This window comes from Octodon degus, unplaced genomic scaffold (genome assembly GCF_000260255.1).
Source record: "Octodon degus isolate 3935 unplaced genomic scaffold, OctDeg1.0 scaffold00005, whole genome shotgun sequence".
Taxonomy (NCBI): domain Eukaryota; kingdom Metazoa; phylum Chordata; class Mammalia; order Rodentia; family Octodontidae; genus Octodon; species Octodon degus.
Window position 1 is genome coordinate 21,616,378 of NW_004524581.1, and position 22,554 is coordinate 21,638,931.

General features: G+C 36.6%; 1 protein-coding gene across 3 annotated transcripts in view; it reads left to right on the forward strand.

The window, feature by feature from the left end:
* Nucleotides 1–22,554, forward strand: part of Supt3h (SPT3 homolog, SAGA and STAGA complex component) — a 442,678-nt gene that overhangs the window by 311,276 nt on the left and 108,848 nt on the right. For all 3 annotated transcript variants that reach the window (XM_012515533.2, XM_023719414.1, XM_023719403.1), the window contains exon 7: nucleotides 19,936–20,011. In XM_012515533.2, coding sequence (XP_012370987.2) covers nucleotides 19,936–20,011 — 76 coding nt within the window. The remainder of the gene's footprint in view (nucleotides 1–19,935; nucleotides 20,012–22,554) is intronic.

Consider the following 22,554-nt stretch of genomic DNA (forward strand, 5'->3'; position numbering starts at 1 on the left):
TGGCATGTGGTGCTGGGGGATTGAACCGCGGTCCCTGATGCTTTGCCAAGCTTGTTCTAAGTAGGTGCCTTAGACCACTGAGCCATCTCTCCAGCCCCTGGTCTTTTTTAAATAAATAAAAATCATAGCAAAATAAGAGAATAACAATAGTTAATACACTGTGCATCATAATATTAAAACTGAGACAAATACTGTCAAAAAGCAAAAACAGCTAATAACACAAATCTTTCTTTTTATTAGCAAAGTGGTTTTGAACCTTTAAAAAATTTGAAAAGTAGAGAACATTAAGTTAAATGGTATATTCCATTATATTCCATTATTTGGAGAAAGAAATTGTAGAGGGAAGCACTGCAGAGTTTAGAAAGTTTCAGAAATAATTGAAGAAAATGTCAAAGACCAACTTTATGATTTCAAAATGTTTTCTAATACTAGTCCTTATGGAAAGAGGACAGACTCTTCATCATTGTAATGCCTATATAAGTTAGTAGAGTCCAGCTACTCGTGGGTTAGAGGTTTTTGTAGTTAAAAATTTAACATGATTTAAGGTAATTTATCTATGGGAAGATGCATTCTGAATTTAAAACAAACTTGTAGGATACAGCATATTTATGGATTGGGGGATTCTATATTTTAGTTTTAAATGTAATTGTAGCTTGTCTTCTCTGAAACAGAAAGTTGCTCATGTTAGAGGTAACTATTAAGTAAAATTTGACACCCTACCTGATTACCAATGAGATTATTTAGATAGATCTTACCTCCTATTTTATGAAGAACTTGGCAGTAGTGTTTAGGCCTTTATGTAAATTTATGGCAGTATCATTTATTAATTAAAAGATACATGTTAAGTAAGTGTACTATTAATAATACAAATGATTGTTGTATGTGAGAAAGAGATTAATTTTTTTGCAAGATGCAGAAACAACTTGGTTATAGGAGTTGTATTTTGCTTGGAGTTCACGCTTCTTCTGATGATGGGTGTCAAGACTGTGCAGAGATTGTAGATTCATGTTGAGGCTACAGATCACAGGAGGCTAAATAAATGTTTTTTTTAATATATGTTAACATATGTATGGATTACATTATGTGAACCCATCTTTCATGTTATAAGGATGTGACTCTGATAAGCAGCCTAAAAATGGAGCTATAACTAGGCCTCAGAACTGTTAACTCAAGACCCAATGGAATAAACTGTTGTATGCTCTTTCTGATCTCTGCTTCTCTATATACATGGCCTTAATTTTTTTTCCCCATTGAATGAGGTTTTGTTTACTCAAAGGACTACGCATCCCAGAAATTCCCATTTAGGTGCTTCACCGAGAGAAAGGCAAGCCCAGCTCTCTGCTTTTCAAGTCTTGGGGTATGACTTAGATAATTAAAACTAACTGGCCCAGCCTGGATTGGGTGTACCCACCCAGGCGTGGTATTGCAGCTAGGAGGCAGGGTCCTTTTGCGCCTTGCCAACACTGAGGATTATATGGGAACTGTGCAGAGATGGAGGCTGCAAAGTAGACAGCGCCATAGCTAGTAACTGTGATAGATCACCTGTCTGTCCATCTCCTCAGCATTTATAATGCATGAGCATATGTGCTAGTTATTTGAGACCACACCTGTCTTTTATTCAAAAGCTGATTTTTGTATCCTAAAATTTCTTTAACAAGCTATAAAGTGTATTATATAGTTGTCTTAGATTTAAAGGAAAATGACTCACAAGAGTAAATATAAACACTTACTAAAGTTCTACTAAAGAATAACAAAAAATAAAATTTGTTTTTAGTCAAGCTCTTTCACTTAAAAATATTCTCATCAAACCTGTGAAACATTTCAATAAAAAGTTTTTCAAATGTGTTACTTTAAATACTATGTTACTTTAGAAAATATTTAAATACCGTATTAGTTTCTCTGCATAGTTGAGTTGAATTTAATTCTACCTGTTTGCCAAGTGTGTTGAAACCCCAAATCCATTTTCATTTGCCAGATTAAATGTTTATTTTGTTTCCCCATATAATGTGCTCTTTAAAGTGTCAAAAGCATACCAAAGCTGATTTCTTTTTAATAGAGACTTGGTAGGGTTCTTTTTCTCCATCAATTAATGGGATATGCTTGCTGTGAGGCATATTCAAAGGTGTATTCACATAACCTACTACCTACTGCTTTTGTAGGTTGTTGGAAGATAGACATTAACTTTAAGGAAATTTTATTTTTGAAGCCTGTTATTTTCTTAGAATGCCAGGCTTGTACCATAGAATGTTTACTTCCACCTAGTAAGTAACTCTATATACTAATACAATAAAAAATATAAGATGGTGATGATTGTTTGATTATGGGGATTCTCTGTAATTCTGGTCATCCATCCCTATGACTCAAACATCCATTCACAACTTTTTTTCATATGTATTTTCAATAAACACTGACATGCTTTGGGACACTATGAAGTCTTAAGTATACTCCCCTCAAATATAACTGAGGCCAGAGTACAGTGGCATATACCTGTGACCTCAGCACTCTGGGAGGCTGAGGCAGGTACAATATCAAGTTGCATTTGGGCAACTTGGCAAGGCCCTATTGCAAAATAAAAACAGAAAAAAAGGCTGGGGATGTAGCTCCATGCAAAGATTAATCCTTGTATTAAAAAGAAACAAGAGGCGACTAGTGAATAAAATGCATGTTTTAGTTACTTTTAAAGCACAGATTTAATATTTAGCCTCTGTATGTACCATATGATGGCCTGTACATTTTACATAGCTCATTACTGTATATTCTTTGGTTTCTCACCTTGGATCTAATTCAGTTTAGTGAGGAACATCTTTAGGAGGAGTTACTTGGAGCCATACTGGTATGGTAATTTTTCTAATTTTTAAATTTCCCTGTTAAAAAGCGTTTGAATTCTTACTTCCTCTCCCATCTATTTTAAATGTACAGTGTCTTATGAAAGTCTCTCTTTCGTTACCGGTATCACAAGGCTTCCTGATACAAATCAATGAAAGAAATTCCTTCCCTGTGAGATGAGAAATAGGTTGGTTCAGAGTTGATGCTGTAACATATATAGTTGTATGGTTGCTGTCATTGAAGTAGTTCCCACAGACCTACAGTTGTGAAATACCTGAAATTTCATTTATATAAAGAACTCTGGAAAACAGTTTGAGGCAATTTTCTGGTGTTTACTTGGACAGGTTATCTGTTCTCCTGTATCTCAGGACTGAGGCCCAGGACTCCCTAAGATACAAGATACACAAAGAAATGTCAGGTTGTATTGGAGAGCTCAGTCACCACTAGATGAAGGACTTCAATACCAATTCCTATGGTGTGTTACATATAAAGTTAAGACCAATAGTGCAGGTTTTCCGACTCCCATGATAGCTTTCTCACTGCTGCTTATTCTGATCTTTCTCTGTTGTCAGATGGCTCCTAAGTAATATTTAAGAAAATTTTAAGTTTTGAGATTATCATTAAATCTCTGTGATTGTTATTCAGGACTAGTGACTTGGAATTTATGGAGATTGGGTAGGACTGTATTAACCTATGATATGTCCTGTTCCTTTGCAGATGACCTTTATTGCCTTCATCTGTGCTTTTTCTTTTTATCTTTTCCACAAAATATAACTTCATCTTTAGAAGTAGACACTTTTTTTAAATTTTAAGCTTTTCATTATTAAGTGAAGCAGTGTTTGTCAGGTATTATGGCCTCTTCATTAAAATCTATCTTGAATTTATATTTCACACTGAAGATATTCTCAGTTCCTCTCACATTCCTAATTTTTGGGATCAGTTCAGATTGTATGCCCCTAGTCTACAAAGCTGAACAGAAAATACTGTGTGAGTTTAAATTTAAAAAATTATTACAGCAAAAGTCACATTACCATTACCTCTCTTCTTCTGACTTCACAGACACCATTCTTGTTGCTTGCTAAAGCAGTTCCAAAAGCCTAAATTTTTAATGTCTTTACGAGGGATAATACAAAATACTGTGAGTGCTGCTGCTAAGTGCCATCTAATGGAAAAGGCAGGCTGATAAGATGCCTGTAATCCCAGCCTTGGGAGGCTGAAAACAGGAGGATCACTAAGAGTCTGATCTGTGTAGTGAGACCCTGAAGACCCTGCACTAAATACATTTAAAAAAGAAAAATGCTAGTTTGTCCTATTCCACGCTGTTTACCAAAGCTGGCCCCATATAACTTCTGGCTCTTCCCCCAAATCAAAATGACTGTGACAGATAAATGTTTTGAATTAATGCAGGATACCCAGAGAGCCAGGACAGCCCAAGTAAAGACACTGAGGAAAGAAGACTTCCAGAGCTGCTTCAGAAAGTATTAAGAATAATTGTATAAGTGTGTTTGAAGTGAGGGGAAGTGTTTGAGGGAGGTTAAAGGCAGTATGTATTTTACTGTAATCTTTTAAAATGTAAATATTCGTGACACTTTTAAATCACACCTTGTACTTTAGTGACCTTTTCTCTCTGATGCAGTTTGAGACTGATGACTTTTCACTGGCTCTTTGTAATTCCAGGAAGAGTCAGATTGAGACAGTTCAAAGAAAAATGATCCATCCTGCCAACTGGCATTTATATTAAAATGTAGAAATGAATGATCACAAAATATTTGTAAACCTATTGAAATTACTGTTCACGTGTACTTTGTTAGGTCATTCACCTTCCGTGAGTCATTATACTAAATCTGCAACGTGATAGATTAAGTGTGAGTAGTGCTTCCTAGTCGTCTTGGAGTTAGGACAATACTAATGTTATTTGTTTAACGTAACATGCCTTCTCCTTATCCCCTAAAAGGACTTAATGAAGTTTAAAGTTACATGAAATACATTTTTAAAATGTCAGTGAATGACATGATGAAAGGCAGTCCTCAATTTTAAGTGAGGCTTTTTTGAGCTCTAAAACTCAGTTCTGGAAATACGCATCATGAATCACGTACATGCAATGAACTTTATACCCTAATCCTATGGCACAGACTGCTGCTGCTATGCAGTATCTGTGCTCTTTTTCTCTCATCCATACAAAATACCACTTTTATAATCTTACCTTGCAGCTAAATTTAGTGACATGACAGGGTTGTGGCCAATGAAATGTAAGCGAAGTATTCTCCTTGGCTTTCTAGCAGTATTCCTCAAAGAGCAGGAATGCACCCCTTTACTTTCCTTCCTTCATTTATGCATTTTGATTTGTGCATATATGAGAAGCTGATATAAATAACAAAGTCGAGGCCAAGACCACAACATCAGAGCAGACAGCAGAAGAGATTGAGTCTTTGGTGACTTCAGCTGTGGGAATGTCACACCTGAATAATTATCTCTAGAATTCATTTATCTGAGGAGAAATAAAATTGTATCTTACCTCAGCAGCTATAATTTGGAATAAATTATATATAGCAAAAGGAATCATAACTGGTTAAATCTATGAAAGGGTCTCCTAGAATGGTTCATGTTTTAAATAGACCTGAACTAGTAGAAAGAATATGCTAGTAACAGTCTGATAAATGACAAGAATTTGATAGTTCCAATGTGTTTGGCAGTGATTGGATTCTGTCTTGTCTGATACTAATACTAAGGCAGGTTCTCACATACAATGTAATTGTTGTCAGTAAAATGAATTAGATATTTATGATGTGCAACAGGCTTTTTTGTCATATCCTGAGAGCAGTTTGTATCTGTCATGTGAACCTGTTATCTTCATGAAGAGCTGGCTTACCCAGCCTGTAACAGACTTTACTTGGACTGCCACCCACTGTCAATGCCAAAGTGTCACTTAACCTTTACTGAAGACATCGAGGTTTTTTTTTTTTCTTTCATTAATTCTTTCCTAGGTAATTGATAAATTAAATCTGTTAATTGAGACATTTTATCATGGGCTGTGACTTTAAAAGAATAATCATAACCACAGAATAAGCATGTGTCTTAATGTATTTCAGCCTAAAAGATAGAGTAATAGGAAGAGTTTTATTAAGACTTGGCATCAAAAGCTTGCAGAAATACATGATTTGTGCTTCCTGCCTCTTAAATTCTGGAAGAATATAAGGGAAAGGGTTTGATATTAGGTATCTTTGTATTAGGAATGTGTTTGTTTGTTTGTTTGTTGATTAAAATAACCATCATGCTACTTGTGAAACTAAACTATTGTTCTATAAGAATCAACTATGAGGGCCAGGGAGATGGCTTAGTGGAATAAGTGCTTCCCTGGCAAGCACAAAGGCCTGAAATCAATTCCCAGTTCTGCCAAAAAAAAAAAAAAAGAATCAACTATGATTGGGGCTACATACTCTTCTTCTTCCTTTAAGGAACACTGTAAAATAAGGTATGCACACTAACAGAGTGTGCTAATTTAACAGTCTGTATGGGACATTTGATGTGCTAAGTACTATCAGAGTTGTGTATAAATCACATCGTAGTTCCTCATATTCAGAGGTATCATGAAAGCACCAATGTGAAGGAATTCTTGGAGAACAGCTTTTGTGCAATAAGGAATCTTAATTTGTTATTTTGGTGAGGTCTTGTTTTCATTGCACAGCTTTCTTTCATTTATTTCAGTATTCTCCATATTTTGTTTTGTTTTGTTTTTTGTTATTAACCTACCTGTAACAGGTGAGCATCTTCCTGTCTTCCTCCTAGGGTCATTGTTCCCTCTGACTGCCTGGTAAAGCTGCTTCTCTTCACTTGTACCTGCAAGCATTTCTCCCTTTGACTCCAGATGGAAGCCTTCCTTGTGTCAGAATAGTTTGTTCCTACTTAAAACATACAGACTAACAAATTGTACATACACTGCATTTTCTCAAAGTGTTTGGCCAATTAATTTATGCCTTTGGCCTCAATTTTTCAGTCACATATATGAATCATAGTCTTTGTTTCAGAATACCATTCTTTACGCATTGGTGTACAGTCTGTCTTTTTGACATTCTTCGTAGGCTCATGGTGTTCTGACTAGAGCATAGGCTTTTGGTGAGACAGACCTGAGTAATCAGATCACAGTCCTGCCTCCTACCCACTATGCTACTGACACAGATGGGTGACTTAATGTTCCTGGAGCACAGATTTCCTGTCTGGATCTACATCTTAAAATGGTGTGGAAGATTTGGGATAACATAATATACCTACCTTAATCTAGCACAAAGATATTTAAGAAATAATAACTTCCATTGATAAACTCTTCTTTGTAAAAACACATGGTATAATTCATGTAAGTGTGCAGAACAATAGAATTTAGTTTAGAAATGTTCCTATGTAGTAATTAGGGCCAAAATTTACCACATGTGTAAGATTAGTATGTAAGGATCTGTTGATCTTACTGTGAACGGTTCTACCTGGGGAGACATGGAGGCAGGAATGAGAAAGATAGAGAAGAAGATAAAAGCTGGGCTAGGTGGTTGCTAGTCTGCCTGATGGACAAGACTAACTTCCTCCACAACAAAACTTATGGTTGTTTATACTTTTTCAAAGTTTGTAACACATGACACAAGGTTGCCTAGTGACTAATAGCTGACCTTAACCAAACAGGATGTTTGTCTCAGGAGTGAGGTAGCTGCTTTGCTTTAGGCACTGAGGCCCAGTCCCACCTGCACACATTTGATCAATTTCCTAGCTTCCTGCGGCCCCCAACATTAGTAGATATTGAAATATCTTAACACTGCCACCCACCAGTAAAATGACTACAAGTGTTGTGTGTATTTTTAGTGGCTACTATATGAAAGAATTCCACGGAATTTGTCCACTTTTATTAAATAACATATACTTTAGCACACGTTTCTACATTTTATCAAAACTGTCCATTGCTCAAGCTTCAGGTTAAAAATGAAATTAGTTTCTTATCAGGGCTTCTAAAGAGTATTTCATATAGAAATTTTAGATTATTATAAATCTTATAAATCTCTAGAACTGTGACATGTAATGCCCATTGAACACTGTCTAATTTTAGTTCACTTTCAGCCTGAAATTTTTGTTTCTGAGTAAGAAGCTTTGTTATAGGAGTTAGTAATCCAGTAGAAAGAACACTTGTTTTGGAGAAGGAATTGTAACCCTCCTTTGATGAAAAGTCACTGGAACACTCATGTAGATCCTATCTATAACACATGGACTCTGTGTGATTTATAATGTGTTTAAATGGCAAGACTGGGAGAAGAGGACACAGGCATTCTCCCCACTGTTTCTGCTGTTTTTTATTATTTCAATTTTTTTGTTGTTGTTGCTGTTGTTACAAAATTACAGTCAGTGAGCTCCAGTTTCTTTCATGAAAATGACAGTAGCTGATCTTCCTGGCTGACTTATTGAAGGACAGACATACAGTGATAAGCACAATCCACTCCTGTTGCTGTTCTGAGCTGTGATCCTTGTTTCATTACCCATTTTCCACCTCTGCTTGCCCCTTCCTCATGCTTTTCTTCTTTAAAGCTTTCACTGTTACTTTAGTTAAGCTGAAATACTTTCTCAGATCCCTGAGTCACTCACACAGTGTTCTTTCCCCATCTGTCTTTGTAGTCACACGCACACACACACACACACACACACACACACACACACCACCCTCTGGATGCCTCCAGACCTTTCTAACTAAGAACTGGGTGTAATGGCCAGTGATATTAAGGCCTGATAAAACTCGGGCAATGACAGCTGAGAGAACAGGAATTTTCCTATCAAATATTTTAACAGAAACCATTTTGTTAACAACCCAAATTACAAGCTTTGCATTTGTGATCTCAGGATTTTGCTCATGTACATTCTTGAAATCCCAGGCAACAGGCATTGTGCTCGGGCTTCTTAAGACACTTATGCTACCACCAAAACCAGCAAGGGCACCTTCAGATCTGTCTCTGCAAGTCTCTTCCGAGGCTTCACACTCACAGTGATCATAAAGATGATTGCTGCTTTTTATAAATGCTAAGCATGGTGGCGCACACCTGTCAGCCTGCACTCGCAGTGCTGAAGCAGGGAGATCACCATTTCGAGGCCTGCATGAACTACATAGCGAGACCCTGTTTCTAACAACATAAAGAAATGAAAGGAAAGGAGGGAGAGACACTTTGAAATTAATTAAGCAGACTTTTAAGATATAAATTTAAAATATTCATTTTCTAAACTTATAGACATTTTTCTTGTTTAGTATGTGAGAATTTCTATTTGTTACATTTGAAACAAAGGCAGTTGTGACTGTTAAAATTACTGTTATATTCTTATGATAGTCATATTTGGTGAGCACTATCATTTTCCCTTATTTTTCAGTGACTAAATCTCAGAATATCAGGAAATCGTTGTCTTCTCTGTTTTAAGTTAGATTGTGCTTCTAGCTGGCTCAGCCTCCTCTGATGTCAGTTGATCAACTTGCTCATCTCTGACTCATGAAAACAACTTCATTATGAGAAAAGAAACTTTAGCTATGAAATGACTGAGGCATTCTTTTGAAGAGAATAAATAATTTAATTTTTGTTTTGTTTCTAATACGAATTCAAATGCTGTCAAGTTGTAAAAGCCTGGGTTTTTTTCTCCATAATATATTCCCTTGAGAATTCTCCCTAGACTGGTGACCTCATTTCTTTACTGGAGCAAAATATAATAGACTACATTATTCATCTTTTTATAGTTTCAGTTCACTTCCTTTATGTTATTCAGATTTTCTCTTAAGCATATTTATAATATTTCTATTTTTCAAAGTTTATTTATAACAGTATTTTTTCTGTTATAAATAAGGTAGGTGTAATTTAACCATATTAGGGTGCTTTCTAGAATTTTAAAGGCTTACTATATAGTCAGATTTTTAGATATAAACTGAAACTATCAAAATAATTCATAATTGGTAAAGCTGTAATAGGTCCTCTTAATGCATCATTAAGACAGTTATCTCTGCCACTGCTTAATATTTTCTGGCAGCAATAATGCAGCCTTCAGAAAGAGAGTATAGGATAAGGTAATGGCACTTCTAGTTGATTGGCTCAAAAGAGCTTAGCGCAGGGCCTGGAGTCTGGTTTGCGTCATAGCAGCTCTTTCCTAAGTGCTCTGTGAAGATGGCTGTCAGTTTTTACCACACACCATGGTGCCAGAACCAAGAAGAGAATTAATGGAAATAGGACAACATGTTTCATAGTTTTCCCAAGATCACTTGGTCTGGTGCGTGGAAATTGTTCCTTGAGTATTGTAGCCATCCTCAGTCTCATGTATGACATAGCCCCTCTTGAAATCAGAGACACTGTGCTCCCTTCTTGAATGACAGGGAGCATAGGCCAGTTAAGTACCTTTCACATTCCTTCCTATGGCCTTTTTTTTTTTTCTTTCTTTCTTTTTTTTAGAAATATCTTTCAGAGTCTATGACCATACCACCTTGCATGCACCCAGTCTCATCTAATCTCAGAAGCTAAGCAGGGTGGGACTGGCTAGTACTTGGATGGGAAAAATATCTTTTAGAGAATTGATGGGTTCTAGTCTCTTATCCTTGCCTCTGTGAAACCATCTCTTTTGGCATTTTCATTTAAGAAATTTCCATAAAACTCTCTTAACATTTTTTTTTCCTTTTTTTATTCTCACAACCATTCTCAACATAAGCACACTTAGCAAAACCTCATACAGGCAGTGGAAAAATATAATAAAACAAATATAAAATATTCATTCTAGTTGGGAGAAGGTAGATGGAAGGGAAAATACATATTACATCAAAGCAGTGGTGAAAACTACACAGAGGGGCCAGGGAGATGGCTCAGTAGAATAAGCGGTTGCCTGGCAAGGGCAAGGAGCTGAGTTCAATCCCTGGTTCTGCCAAAAAGAAAAAAGAAAAAAAAAAAAAAAACCACAGAAAACTGAAATAGGTTAAGTGACAGTACTATGGGAGGAACTGCTTTTTGATATTAGATTGGTCATAGACAGCCCTATCAAAGTGACCTCTGAACAGAGACCCAAAAGACATAGAGGAGCCAACCAGGTAGCAGTGCAGGAAGGATGTCTGACCCAAAAGCATGTCCAATACACACTTTTTCAAGAATGCGAATGTGGCTGCAAGGGAACTACAGAAGGTAAGGCTAGCGTGGCCACAGGGAGCCACAGCATGGAGGTGCATGGGCCAGTTGGAGGACTTTGGCTTTTACTCTGTAACATTGGAGGGTTTTGGACATAAACAGCACACTATGTTTTCAAAAGCTCAGTCTTGTTACTATCCAGTCTGTATCCTGGTGAGGGCTAAGAGGAAAGGAAGAAGAGTGGAAGCAGGAAGATGCACTCATTAAATACATCTTCCAGAAAAGATGAAGGTGTTGGCCTGGACTAGCATGATAGCTATTAAGGTATAAGGTGATAAAAATGGTTTATTTCAGATCTATTTTGAAAGTACTATTGATGGAATTTGCTTAGAAAAAAATTAATTTGCTGGATTAATCTTTAATAAAAATTTTATATGTTCAGAACAAATCTGTGCTGAAAAAACTCAGTTATGTCACATAGCAACAACAAAAGGAGAATGCAGTAGTCTCTCCTGTTACATCCGTGAGGAAGATGGTGAGTGTTCTGACTTCCCCAAGTGCCAGGTGTGCGGTGTAAATGCATCAGGCCTACCCAGAGTGTTGGGTCTGTCTGCTCAAGATTTACAGTTCTAACTCCAGGCTAAAAAGAAGGCAGGAGCTGCATTTCCCACACTATTATCTGAGCCACCAAAATATTTAGTAGTATCTTTACCATTTGTCTAACTACAAAGCAGTGGCAGCCTATTGGATATTAACTTCTTAAGTTTTCAGGAGTGTTGTCTGGAGTCTCTGAAGATCTCATACACACACTATCCTGTTTGCTCACTTCCTTGATTTACAGCCAAGTAAAAACCACAAAAAGTATTCACAGTGTCCACAATCAGGAAAAAAACACGGGGGCAGTCTTTTTCTGTTACTTTAAAGAACTAGTTCAGGCAGAAATTTACATAACTTTTTATGTTATTGTCAGTGTTCCAGAGCATGTTTACTGTTTCAGGAAAATAGTAGTAAAAATTAGAATTAACATCAAACATGTGAATTTATAACTAAACATGGAATCAGGTTGTATGGTATTGTATTATTTTTAAGAGTGATACATACTTAGAAGAACACAAATTTTACTTTATGGAAGGAAATACTATAGATGGTTATTTTCCTCTACAAGCTTAATAAAATCAGATTTAGCTAATTTAATCAGACATTAAATCAGCCTTTAAGTATTATTTTGACTTTAGTAATCCAAAAGAGTTATCAAGTAATAGTGAGTATACAGTTTTTAATGTATTAAAATAAAAAGTACAGGTCACTCATCCCACTTAGTATACTTATATGCATTGAGCACACTTGTTATTCTTGCCACTTTCTCAAGCAGTCTTAGAAATACCCCTTTGCATCTTTATGAGGTATGATCAAAGCTACAGTGTATGTCACTCAGTTACCATTCATTGCACAGGCAGGCTCATAAAAATGGTACAGTGTGTCTTGCCTCCACTTTGTTCACTGGATTGGCCCCATGTGGCTTCCGGTTCTCCCCAGTGTCAAAGTGACCATCATAGACAAACACTTTAAATTGATTTAGGACATGGAGGCAGCCAGGACAGCTCGTGTAATGACAGACGTTAAAAGGCATCCAGAACTGCTTCAGAAAGTGTCAAGAGGAACAGAATGTGTATTTGAAGTGAGGGGGATTTTTTTTAGTATTTTGACGGGGATTACTAGCAATGTCTTTTACTGTCAATTTTTTTAAATTTTAGGCATCCATTATTTTTTATCACACCTCATTTTTCAGTATATAGCCAAGTTATTCTTAAAATATATAGAAAAACTCCTATATTCACATTAATATTTTTAGGCCCACAGGTTTCAGGCCCCCCCAAAAAAAAAAAAAAAAAATTCCAGTATTCTGAAACAACTAAGTTCACAAATAACCTTTTGTGTATTTCTCAATAACTCTTTGTACTTGGTGAAAATTATTCACTTTTGACACAAAATTCCTTTTAAATTTCTTGAATGTTCTAGAGTCTATAGCTCTTTCTTCAGGAAACTTCTCATGACTGCCATAACACATTCTTAATACCTATGACACATAAAATTGATAGCTTATGCATGCTGCTCTGAGGGAGCAAATTAGCACCAATGGAAACTATCATTTTAAAAGCTGTGAAATAGAAAACATACTGTACTTTTATTTGGTTCTATAATCCAGTGAAAACTTGAGCCAAGCTAAAACAAACCTTTGATTTCAGGACTAAGTCATTCATGATTGAGCCTGTCACCTAAATGTTACAGTAACATTGTGCTTTGTGTGCGCTCGCCTGCGTGCATCTTTTGTTCTCTTGCTGAGAAGATGTTTTCTTTCTTTTTTTTTTTTTTTTTTTATTTTTTAGGGCAGGGTCTACAGGGTGTTAAGGGTCTCACTACTAGATTGGACTCTACTAGATTTGATCTGCCTGTTTACAGCCTCCCAAAGGCTGGGATATTACAGGCAGGTGCCACCACGCCAGTCTCAGTTACTGTCTCAGCAGGCCCCAGGGGCAGGGCCAGCATGGCAGGCCCAGGGATCAAACCCCTGGCCCCTGCGCCTGCTTGCAGGTGCTTTAATCCACTGAGTTATTGGGCCGGCCTGAGAACATGTTTTCAACCTTCATTACATCTCTAATTCTCTGCCTTTTAAGAAATTTGATGTATAATCCAACTTTCAAAGTCAGATATTATTCAATATATTATGTATGTTCTTACAGAGTTTCTATTTTCTTTTTCTTACAGGCACACATGCACACACACATCCACACCTGTGTGTACGTTTGTATTTATAAATGTGGGTGGCATTGAAATACATACAACCTCATTATTTCATTCAATAATACATTCTTAAAGCTATAATTTTTTTGAGACCAGTCCTCAGTATGCTGCCCTTATGTGGTCTCAAACACTGGGCATGTTCTTGTCTCAGCTTCTCAAATAGCTGGAACTATAGCTGCACACTGGCATACCCACTGCCTGTCACTGTACTCTGGGAAGAGACAAAAGCAGCATACATAAAAATGTAGAGAGGGACATAATATTGTCTAGGAGACTATTTGTCTGTTCTGTTTTTCTTTCTTTTTCTTTTTCTTTTTCTTTTTCTTTTTCTTTTTTTTTTTTTTCAGTACTGGGTATCAAACTTGGGACCTTGCACTTGCCAGGCAGGCACTTACGCTGCTGAGCTATCTCCCTGGCCCAAGGACAGTATTTTTCTGGAAGTAAAAAAAATTACAAACTGGGGTTTTTAAGAAAAACTTGGAGCAGATGGGTCCTGTACTGGACTTTGAAGAAAGGGAATGTTGTAAAAGACTGAGAATGAAGGGAGGAATGGCCAGTGCAGTGTTGTGCGAGGGCAGGAATCCATGAACAGCAAGTATGGAAACAGTCATTTTGGGCTTAGTGTGTGCCTACGAAGTGTATGCCTCTGAGGAATGGCCAGGTTAGGCTGTAGTTATATTTTTAGTTTAAGTAATTATACCCGTAATAGGTGAGAGGAAAGTTACATGCCAGGAACCTGTTACAGTATTCCAGGCCCAAAGGGATAAGTTTTGTAGCAGATTAAAAAGGGACACTACCATGGGTTTTTTTGTTTTGTTTTGTTTTGTTTTTGTTTTTTGCTTTTTGCTTTTTGTAGTGCTAAGAACTGAACGCAGGACCTTCTCACTGAAATAACCCCAGCTATTTTTATATCTTTTGTTTTTAGACATAATCTCATGAGGTTGCTGAGGCTGGACTTGAACTTGTGATCCTCCTGCTTTAGCCTCTTAAAGAGCTGGGATTACAGGTGTACACCAGTGCTGATTTACTATGTTTGGAGGGAGGCAAGTTGACTTTTGTGTAGAGGAAATCTGAATTATAAACTGACCCAACAAGCAGAGTAAGCACACTCTGAGGCGCTGAAATGTCTCTGTCACTATCTCTTCCTGGGCCTCTTCATCCTTATGTATAGTGAGTTGGGGGATGTTTCTTGAGTGGTTTGTTGTTAGCAGTTTTTTAGTATTTTGCAAACGTAGCATATAGTACATCCATATAATGCATATCCCATGTCCATAAACATTATGTGAGTTACATTGTCACACAGCTGAATGATGCTGTTACCCACTCCATTTGACATTTTCAGTTTTTCATCAGTTCCTGTCCCAACATAAGATAGTTGGTATTTTGTACTTTCCAACAGAAGAAACATGTTTCAGTAGCAAGACTTCTGAGAGTATTCACAGTAAGATTTTTAGATAAAAATCTTCTTTTAAGTAGAAGTGAAAGTAGATAAACTTTCATTTGGTTTGAAAATTATGTTCTAGTTCTGTTACCGAAGGAAGATAAATGTCGTGCATCTTGAGAACCTGCCAGAAGATATGCTAACCTGTAGCGTCTGTACTCTGCAAGCACTGGCAGAGTTGCAGTAGTATACCAGCTGCATAAGCAGTCCAGCCTTCAGCCTCATACGTATCTTCAGGGCAGGAGATGATTGTCTTTGCTGAAAGTAGCTTTCAAAGACACAGCCACATTCCCTTAACGGAAGTCAGCTTAACAAATGTGTCCCAAGAGTATGTTGTGTTCATGATTCTGAACAAACCAATTCCACTGGATATTGTGTACACAGGGATAATTGCTTTCCTGATTTCATTTAGGTAGAGTCCAGAACATAAGTGCATCTGGTATGGAAGTCTGGCTTCCAAATTTGTTTTACAACAACCAGAAAAAGCTGTAACTTCTCAGTAGTGATACAAATGACTGATTACACACTTCTTTACAAATCTATTCCAGTTAAGCTTTAAAACATTGTTGAGGGGGCCGGGGAGATGGCTCAGTGGAATAAGCACTTGCCTGGCAAGCGCAAGGGCCTGAGTTCAATCCCTGGTTCCACCAAAAAAAAAAAAAAAAATTGTTGAATGTTTGACAAATTTTAGGGATAATTCTTTTCAGAGATAATTTGCTTTGTGTTATACTCTGCTAGATTGTAATACTGGTGAGATTTAACTCCACAGAAGGATAAATATATTACGTATCTTTCTTTCTGGATGTTTAAGAACACTGTTGTTGATATCCATGAAACCAGGGATGGGCATTCTGGGCTGATTAAGGAAAAACTTGACCCATCTAAAGATGGTCTTGAACTTGCAACCACAGCAGAGCATCATTTGATTCAACGATTTTCTTATTTAAGAGATTTGTGTTTTCTGTATTCCAGCAATATGATGATGTTTTTATTCTGGTTTCATGAATGTATGGAATGGTCAACTAAACTTCAAAATGCCCTTTTAAAGTGACATTTTGGTACTGAAGCTTCCTCCTAAGACTTGGTTCAGAATCCAGAATTGGAAGTGAGTGGAGCCATCATTACAAAGAATAGGAGAGAGTCTTCTCTGAGGGGCCATGTGGTACTTGGAGGAAGTACTCCAGGGTTGCTTCTGTCTAGCTTTGCCCCTTTCCTAAATGGATGCTATTAAAGTTACCATTAGCTTCTCTAAGCCACAGTATTCTGAGCTGTAAATGGAACTGTTAAAACTGTTTCTCCTCAAGGTTGTGCTCCTTTACAGAGTAATCATTAGTATTTTGTTCAAGTTACTGTACTATTTTTAAGGCTTTTTTCCCTTTGTGGTTTTTCTGGAAAGATTTCTTACCATACCAGGATCAGAAAAGAACTGCCACTGTATAAGTTAGAATGGGTTGGAGTCTGGCTGAGTGATTTAAATAAAGGCAGATGGGAAACTGGAATTAGGATACTAAAAAAAAAAAAAAGCCAAAATTACTAATATTGGGCCAATTATTAATATTTGGTCTTGATTTTTTAATGAGTCTTGAGCTTACAAACAGCCTACCTTCTCTGGAATTTATTGATATTTTAATGTATTTGGTATAGGGTCTTACTATGCAATTCAGACCTGTAGTGATCCTCCTGTTTTCTGCCTCCCCAGCACAGGGATTACAGGTGTGCACCACCGCACTCATTCTCAGTGGCTGGCTCAATGTGTCCGGAGGCAGGAGCAGTGCAGCATGTAGTGCTGGGGATGGAACCCCGGTCCCTGCGCTTGCCTAGGCAGATGCTTAATCTGCTGAGCTATCTCGCTGGCCCAATGATTATGATCTTATTATCACTAGCCAGTTCCCAGTTAGGTAAGCCAACAATTGGAGTACCCCCCAAAAAAACAGCAACAACTAGTTTAGAGATAGTTTTTTATAATGTAAATAGACTAGCTCAGAAATTGAACTTCCTGGGCTGCAGTTTGTACTCAATCACTTTTGACAGATCCCTTCTCTCTGAACCTCAGCTTCCTTATCTTTAAAATGAAGGGGCTGAAACAAGATAAACTTTAAGCTATCTGTACATCTCCTCTGCATGCCCATAAATCCTCACTGGTGAGTTGCCACCTTGCATGTCTCCTGTGTGCCAGATAAATGGCTGCTCAGGCATGCCCTCAGGTCAGCTGCCTAATGCTCCCCAAATTAAAGGTCCAAACTTAGATGCAGGAGAAACTGAAAAAGAATGAAGATGCTTAGTGGACAGAGGAGAATGAGCACTGAAGAGGGAGTGAAGTTAGTTATAATAGTTTTAAGGTTCTTCTGATGTTCATGAGTATCATTCAACTATAGCCCAATGATAGGTTTAGCCTTTAACTGCATGCTTCACTTAAAGCTGACCGCTCTGGTGGCCTTAATCCAAAACAATACGTTTTCCTAAATTAACTGTTATAATTTATTGTAGGTAAATATCAACTATATAAGCATACACACAAGGAAGAAAATGTTGGATCTCTTTTGGAGCATTTGGGTTTTGTTCCATAGATGATCTAAGTCCTTTCTGTGGACCATTTAGTATATGTGGCATTCACTTAGCTAAACAGTGGCAGAGGAGGTATGTAGGAATACATGGAAATTGAGTGACTGGTTACCTTACAGTGATTGTTACTATTTACCCTATAGAATAAATGGTGGCATTTGTTTAAAATGTTCATTGTTTATTTGCCATGTGTCAGATGTTTTTTCTAGGAGCTAGAAATTGAAACCTGAGAGGTTCTTGATACTGTCAGGGACAAATATACGTATCAGCAGATATACATTCATAAATACATATAGAAGTGTTATCAAGCTTAAAGATTTTTTCAATAAATACATTACTAATGCATTTATTCTGTTAAAAAATAAATTTTTCTTGACTCTCTGTTTTCTATCAGTAAACACTTCAGTTATTTGTCAGACACAAAAAAAAAAGAAAAGAAGCCCAAAAGTAAACTGGATTTACATGTCCAGAAATCCTTCCAAGTATATAAGAATCCACCCAGTGACACACCCTTTTAGGGATACGTGTGTGTGTGTGTGTGTGTGTGTGTGTGTGTGTGTGTGTAAAATAGCATAGATATACAGCTATTTTCTTTTAGTTAAATGAGAAGAAAATTTTGAACTAATAGTGTTTAGACCAAATATCATGTCTGCATCTTGTACTATGAATAACTACTATGAAGATGATATGCAATGTATTAATTATTGTAACTGTCCTACTAACCTGTTTTGAAACTGCTCATTGCTATTTCTTTCTCAATAAAATCAATAAAAAAATAAAAAGGGAAATAAAAGAATACATGGCATTTCTAAAAATGCACACAATGTATATGCCTGCCTCTTTCTATATGTGTATGTATGTGCAAACTATTTATTAAGCATTTGTTTGCTCATAAATGCTCTAAAAGAATATTTTAACCTACAGAATAAACAAGTCTGAATTTATGTCTCAACATAAATTTAGGTTTGTGAATTTTTATGTAAGGGAAGGAAGTACGGAAAGAAAGGAAAAAATAGAAAAAGAAAAGACAAGGAAAAGGGAAAAAACAGCAGTCTTTGGAGAAACAATAGCAGTTAATAGTTTTATCCTGAGCTCCTACTACGCCATTTATCTGTTCAGTATTGAACAGTTGCAGACACAGCATTATGTTCCACCAGCTGACATAGCATGAAAGTTCACTCCTCCACTCTAATCAAATAAAAAGAAAAGAATAACTTCAGTTTTTAAGATACAAAAATATCCATAGACATTAGAAGAAGTGGTACTTATGTAGCCCAATAACTATAATAAAGATAAGTTGCTGAAATTCCTTCCAAAGCAGAAAACAATTTTAAATCTTCAAGAATTTTTTCTTTTGCTTGCCAGAAACTTATTCCAAGAAGTACCAGCCTGTTTCATTTCAAAATGCTTCTCTTAGCAAGGAAGTGGAAGTGGTCATATTCTTTCCTACCAGACCATGGGTGAATTATAATTATCCTACGTCTTGTCAGACAGAGAAGCAGCAAACATTTGCTGTAGTGAATCAGAAACCAACTAACAAAACTATACCAAACTGTGAATCATACCTGGATTCAGATTAAAGGATCTGTGTTGTTTACCTTTTTCTTTGCAATTTAAAATAAGGATTTGTACCTCTGGCACCATGATATGAGGAGGAAATACGCGGATTTCATTTGCTGACTCCTGTTTTAACATAGACACATTATTGCTTTAAAGCAGATGGGCAATAATAGTTTTTGTTGTTGGGTTGTTGGGGTTTTTTTGTTTGTTTGTTTTTGTTTTTGTTTTTTTGTTTTTTTGTTTTTTTCCGAGCCAGGGATTGAACTCAGGCCCTTGTGCTTACCAGGCAAGCACTTATTCTACTGAGCTATCTCCCTGGCCCTGGGCAATAATAGTTAATAATGGTTTTTCTCTTTGGCTATTATCCCTTCACAGTTTTCTTTAAAAGAATGGTAGAATTAAGAAACTTCAGAAATGCACAATCTAAGAAATTAGGTCCTTCAGCCTTAGTTTCAATACTAAGCAAGAAATATTTAAAATTCTTTCCTAGAAAAACCAGGTTCACAATTGCTGTTAGCATGATTTTATGTACCATGATACATAAGTAAAGAAAAATGGTACAGTATGTCAAGACTAAATTTTAGCTGTGAGTCTGTTTCCTTTACATCTTTCTTTTTTCTTTCTACATATTATTAGAGAGCAGAAAGACAGACCCGAATAATGGATTCAGCTCAATATGCAGAATTCTGTGAAAGTCGACAATTAAGTTTCTGTAAGTATTTAACTGCTCAGTGGTATATATAAGAGGTTATGTCTCACAGTTGTAATAAGCTGTGCCTGATCTTTAGGAATCAGTGCATTTAATACAGACATAGTTCTAGCTATCACAGAAAAAATCTCTGCGTTGTAGGACATGAAAATATTTTTCCACTTTTTTTTGTTCTGTGATTAATAGTTTTAAAGGGGTTTTAAACAATACTAGTAATACATGGAGAGCCATGTTAATTATCCAGATTACCTTGAATCAGAAAAATTCCCTTTTTTAATATTCATTTTGGGTTTCTTAGTCATGTTTGTACTAGTACTGCGACTAACCTACAGTGGTCTCTACTAGTATAGTCACGACCTTGAAAAGCCCCAATATTAATTATAAATGCCAGATTTTCTTTTCTAAATACTCAAATCAATAGTCTTTTCGTCTTCTGTCTTTAACCTCCTGCTGTGGCTTCTGTTAGCCAAATTCACTAGACCATGATCTCATGACACTAACAATTTAACAATAGAATTGGTTCTTTCCCATCACTGAACACCAGCTTCTTAAAGGACGCAAAGACTCGTGGTGGTGAGCTGGATTGTGAAGCAAAATATCTTTACGGCAACAGTTGAGCGATGACTAAGGCACTTAGGGTAAAGGTCAAAAAGAAAGTGAATGAAAAGTCCAGTTAAAAATATGATCGAGTAGCACATGACCCTGGTCTGGGGGATTATAGAAACAATGGTGTCTTCGAATGAAAAGCCATTGTGTGGTGATGGTAGCAGCATACTGAATACAGAAAATGAAAACGAGAGCTACATTTCTAGATTATAAGGCACAAATAAATGACACATATCAAATAATGTCCCATGTAAATGTCAGTAAAATATAGCCAAACATGTTCTGGAAGACTTTCCCTACCAAATATACTTTCCAATTGGTCTAACAATTTGGCATCCGACATCTGTGAAGCATTAAGTAAATGACACTTCAGATCATGGCAATTTCAGCAAATGAGAGGTTTTGTATTGTAATTTATAGGTTTAAAAATTGCATTCAAGTCTTGTAAATATAAATCGCTAGCTTATAAAGTAACATTTAGTTCAGTTGAACTATTTTTAAATCATATTTTAACTTTAATTCACTTAAAGGACCAGAAGTTCTATTTCACACTAAAGCTAATAATAGTCTCAAGGCTCCAAATATGCCTTTTATTTGAAAATTAAACTTTTTTATTTTTGTTTTTAACACAGTAAGCTAGAGTAGATTAGAAATTAACATTTTTCTTTCTGTGTAAAATAATCACAGAGTGAACAGTATTTTACACTTTCTTTTTTGGAAAGAGAATTAATCATTTCTGTTGTGTTCTTAGGGTCTTCTTAGGAAACCCTAGTAGAAGAGTCAGTTTTATCTAGCACCAAAGTCAAGGTACTTACCTAGTCCAGGAGGGTTGGCAAACCCAGGAACCATGCCTACACTTGTCAGGCTGCAGAGCTCTCTTCATTTTCCCCTTCCCATAAATTAACAGGGTACAGGGGCCGTGGTTGTGCCATGCCTGTTCTCATAAGGTTGGTTGGTTTGTTTCTGAGACAGAATCGTGCTGTGAAGTTCAGACTGGCCTTGAACTCACCATGTAACCCAGGTTGGCTTCAAACTTGCTGCAATCCTCTTGCCTCAGCCTCCAAGTGCCGGGATTACAGGTGTGCACCACCACACCTGGCAGCTTCCTAAAATGTTCGATCAGGGCAGTCACTGTGATTCCCAGTACATTTGTAAATTCTGAGTTTATCACTTTATGAGTGAGCAGAGCATAAGCTGCGGTATCAAGACACAGGTCAGATTCCAGTCATTTGGTTTTCTATGTATATAAGTTAGTCTTTTCAGTTTAATACTAATTGATTTATAAAGCTTCCTTTCACTGTGGTATATTTGGTAGTGATCATTGATAAGAATGTTTGTGAGATTTAACCTTAAATTTCCAAATGAAATCATTATGTAGAGTTGTTTTGTGTACAGAGCGGGCTAAAAACTCAGTTTCAGAATCATATTGAACTGTTGCCCTTTGTGGAGGATTCTGTTTAAATTGTTAGTCAGTTTCCAGGTGACCCATTCTCCTGATACTTTGGCAAAAGGAATGAGGAGGGAGGATTTTGCATCTTCTGTAGACAAAGTGTCGTGGCCTAGAAGGGACCAACTCTGAAGTCACCCTTTTATCTGATAGCAGGGAAGGAACTAACTTACAGTCTTCACTGATCAATGGAAAAGAAGCAATCCTAAGAGTTTAAGGGACCCTTATCCATCTTTTTATATACATTGTATGAGCTATATACCATTCTATTAATGAGTTTTTTTATTCCATCACTCATTTCTTCTAGAAACCCTTCTTTTGAGTCTGCTAATAGCAGTTGTTATTTTGTAACAGTGCAGCAGTGACTGAGGTCCTTGTCACTACATCTTCTACAGTCTAGCAAGGAAGCTGCTAATGCTGTTGGTTTATTGTGGTTTTTTTTTTTTTTTTTTTTTTTTTTTTTTTTTGGGGGCGGGAACCAGGGATTGAACTC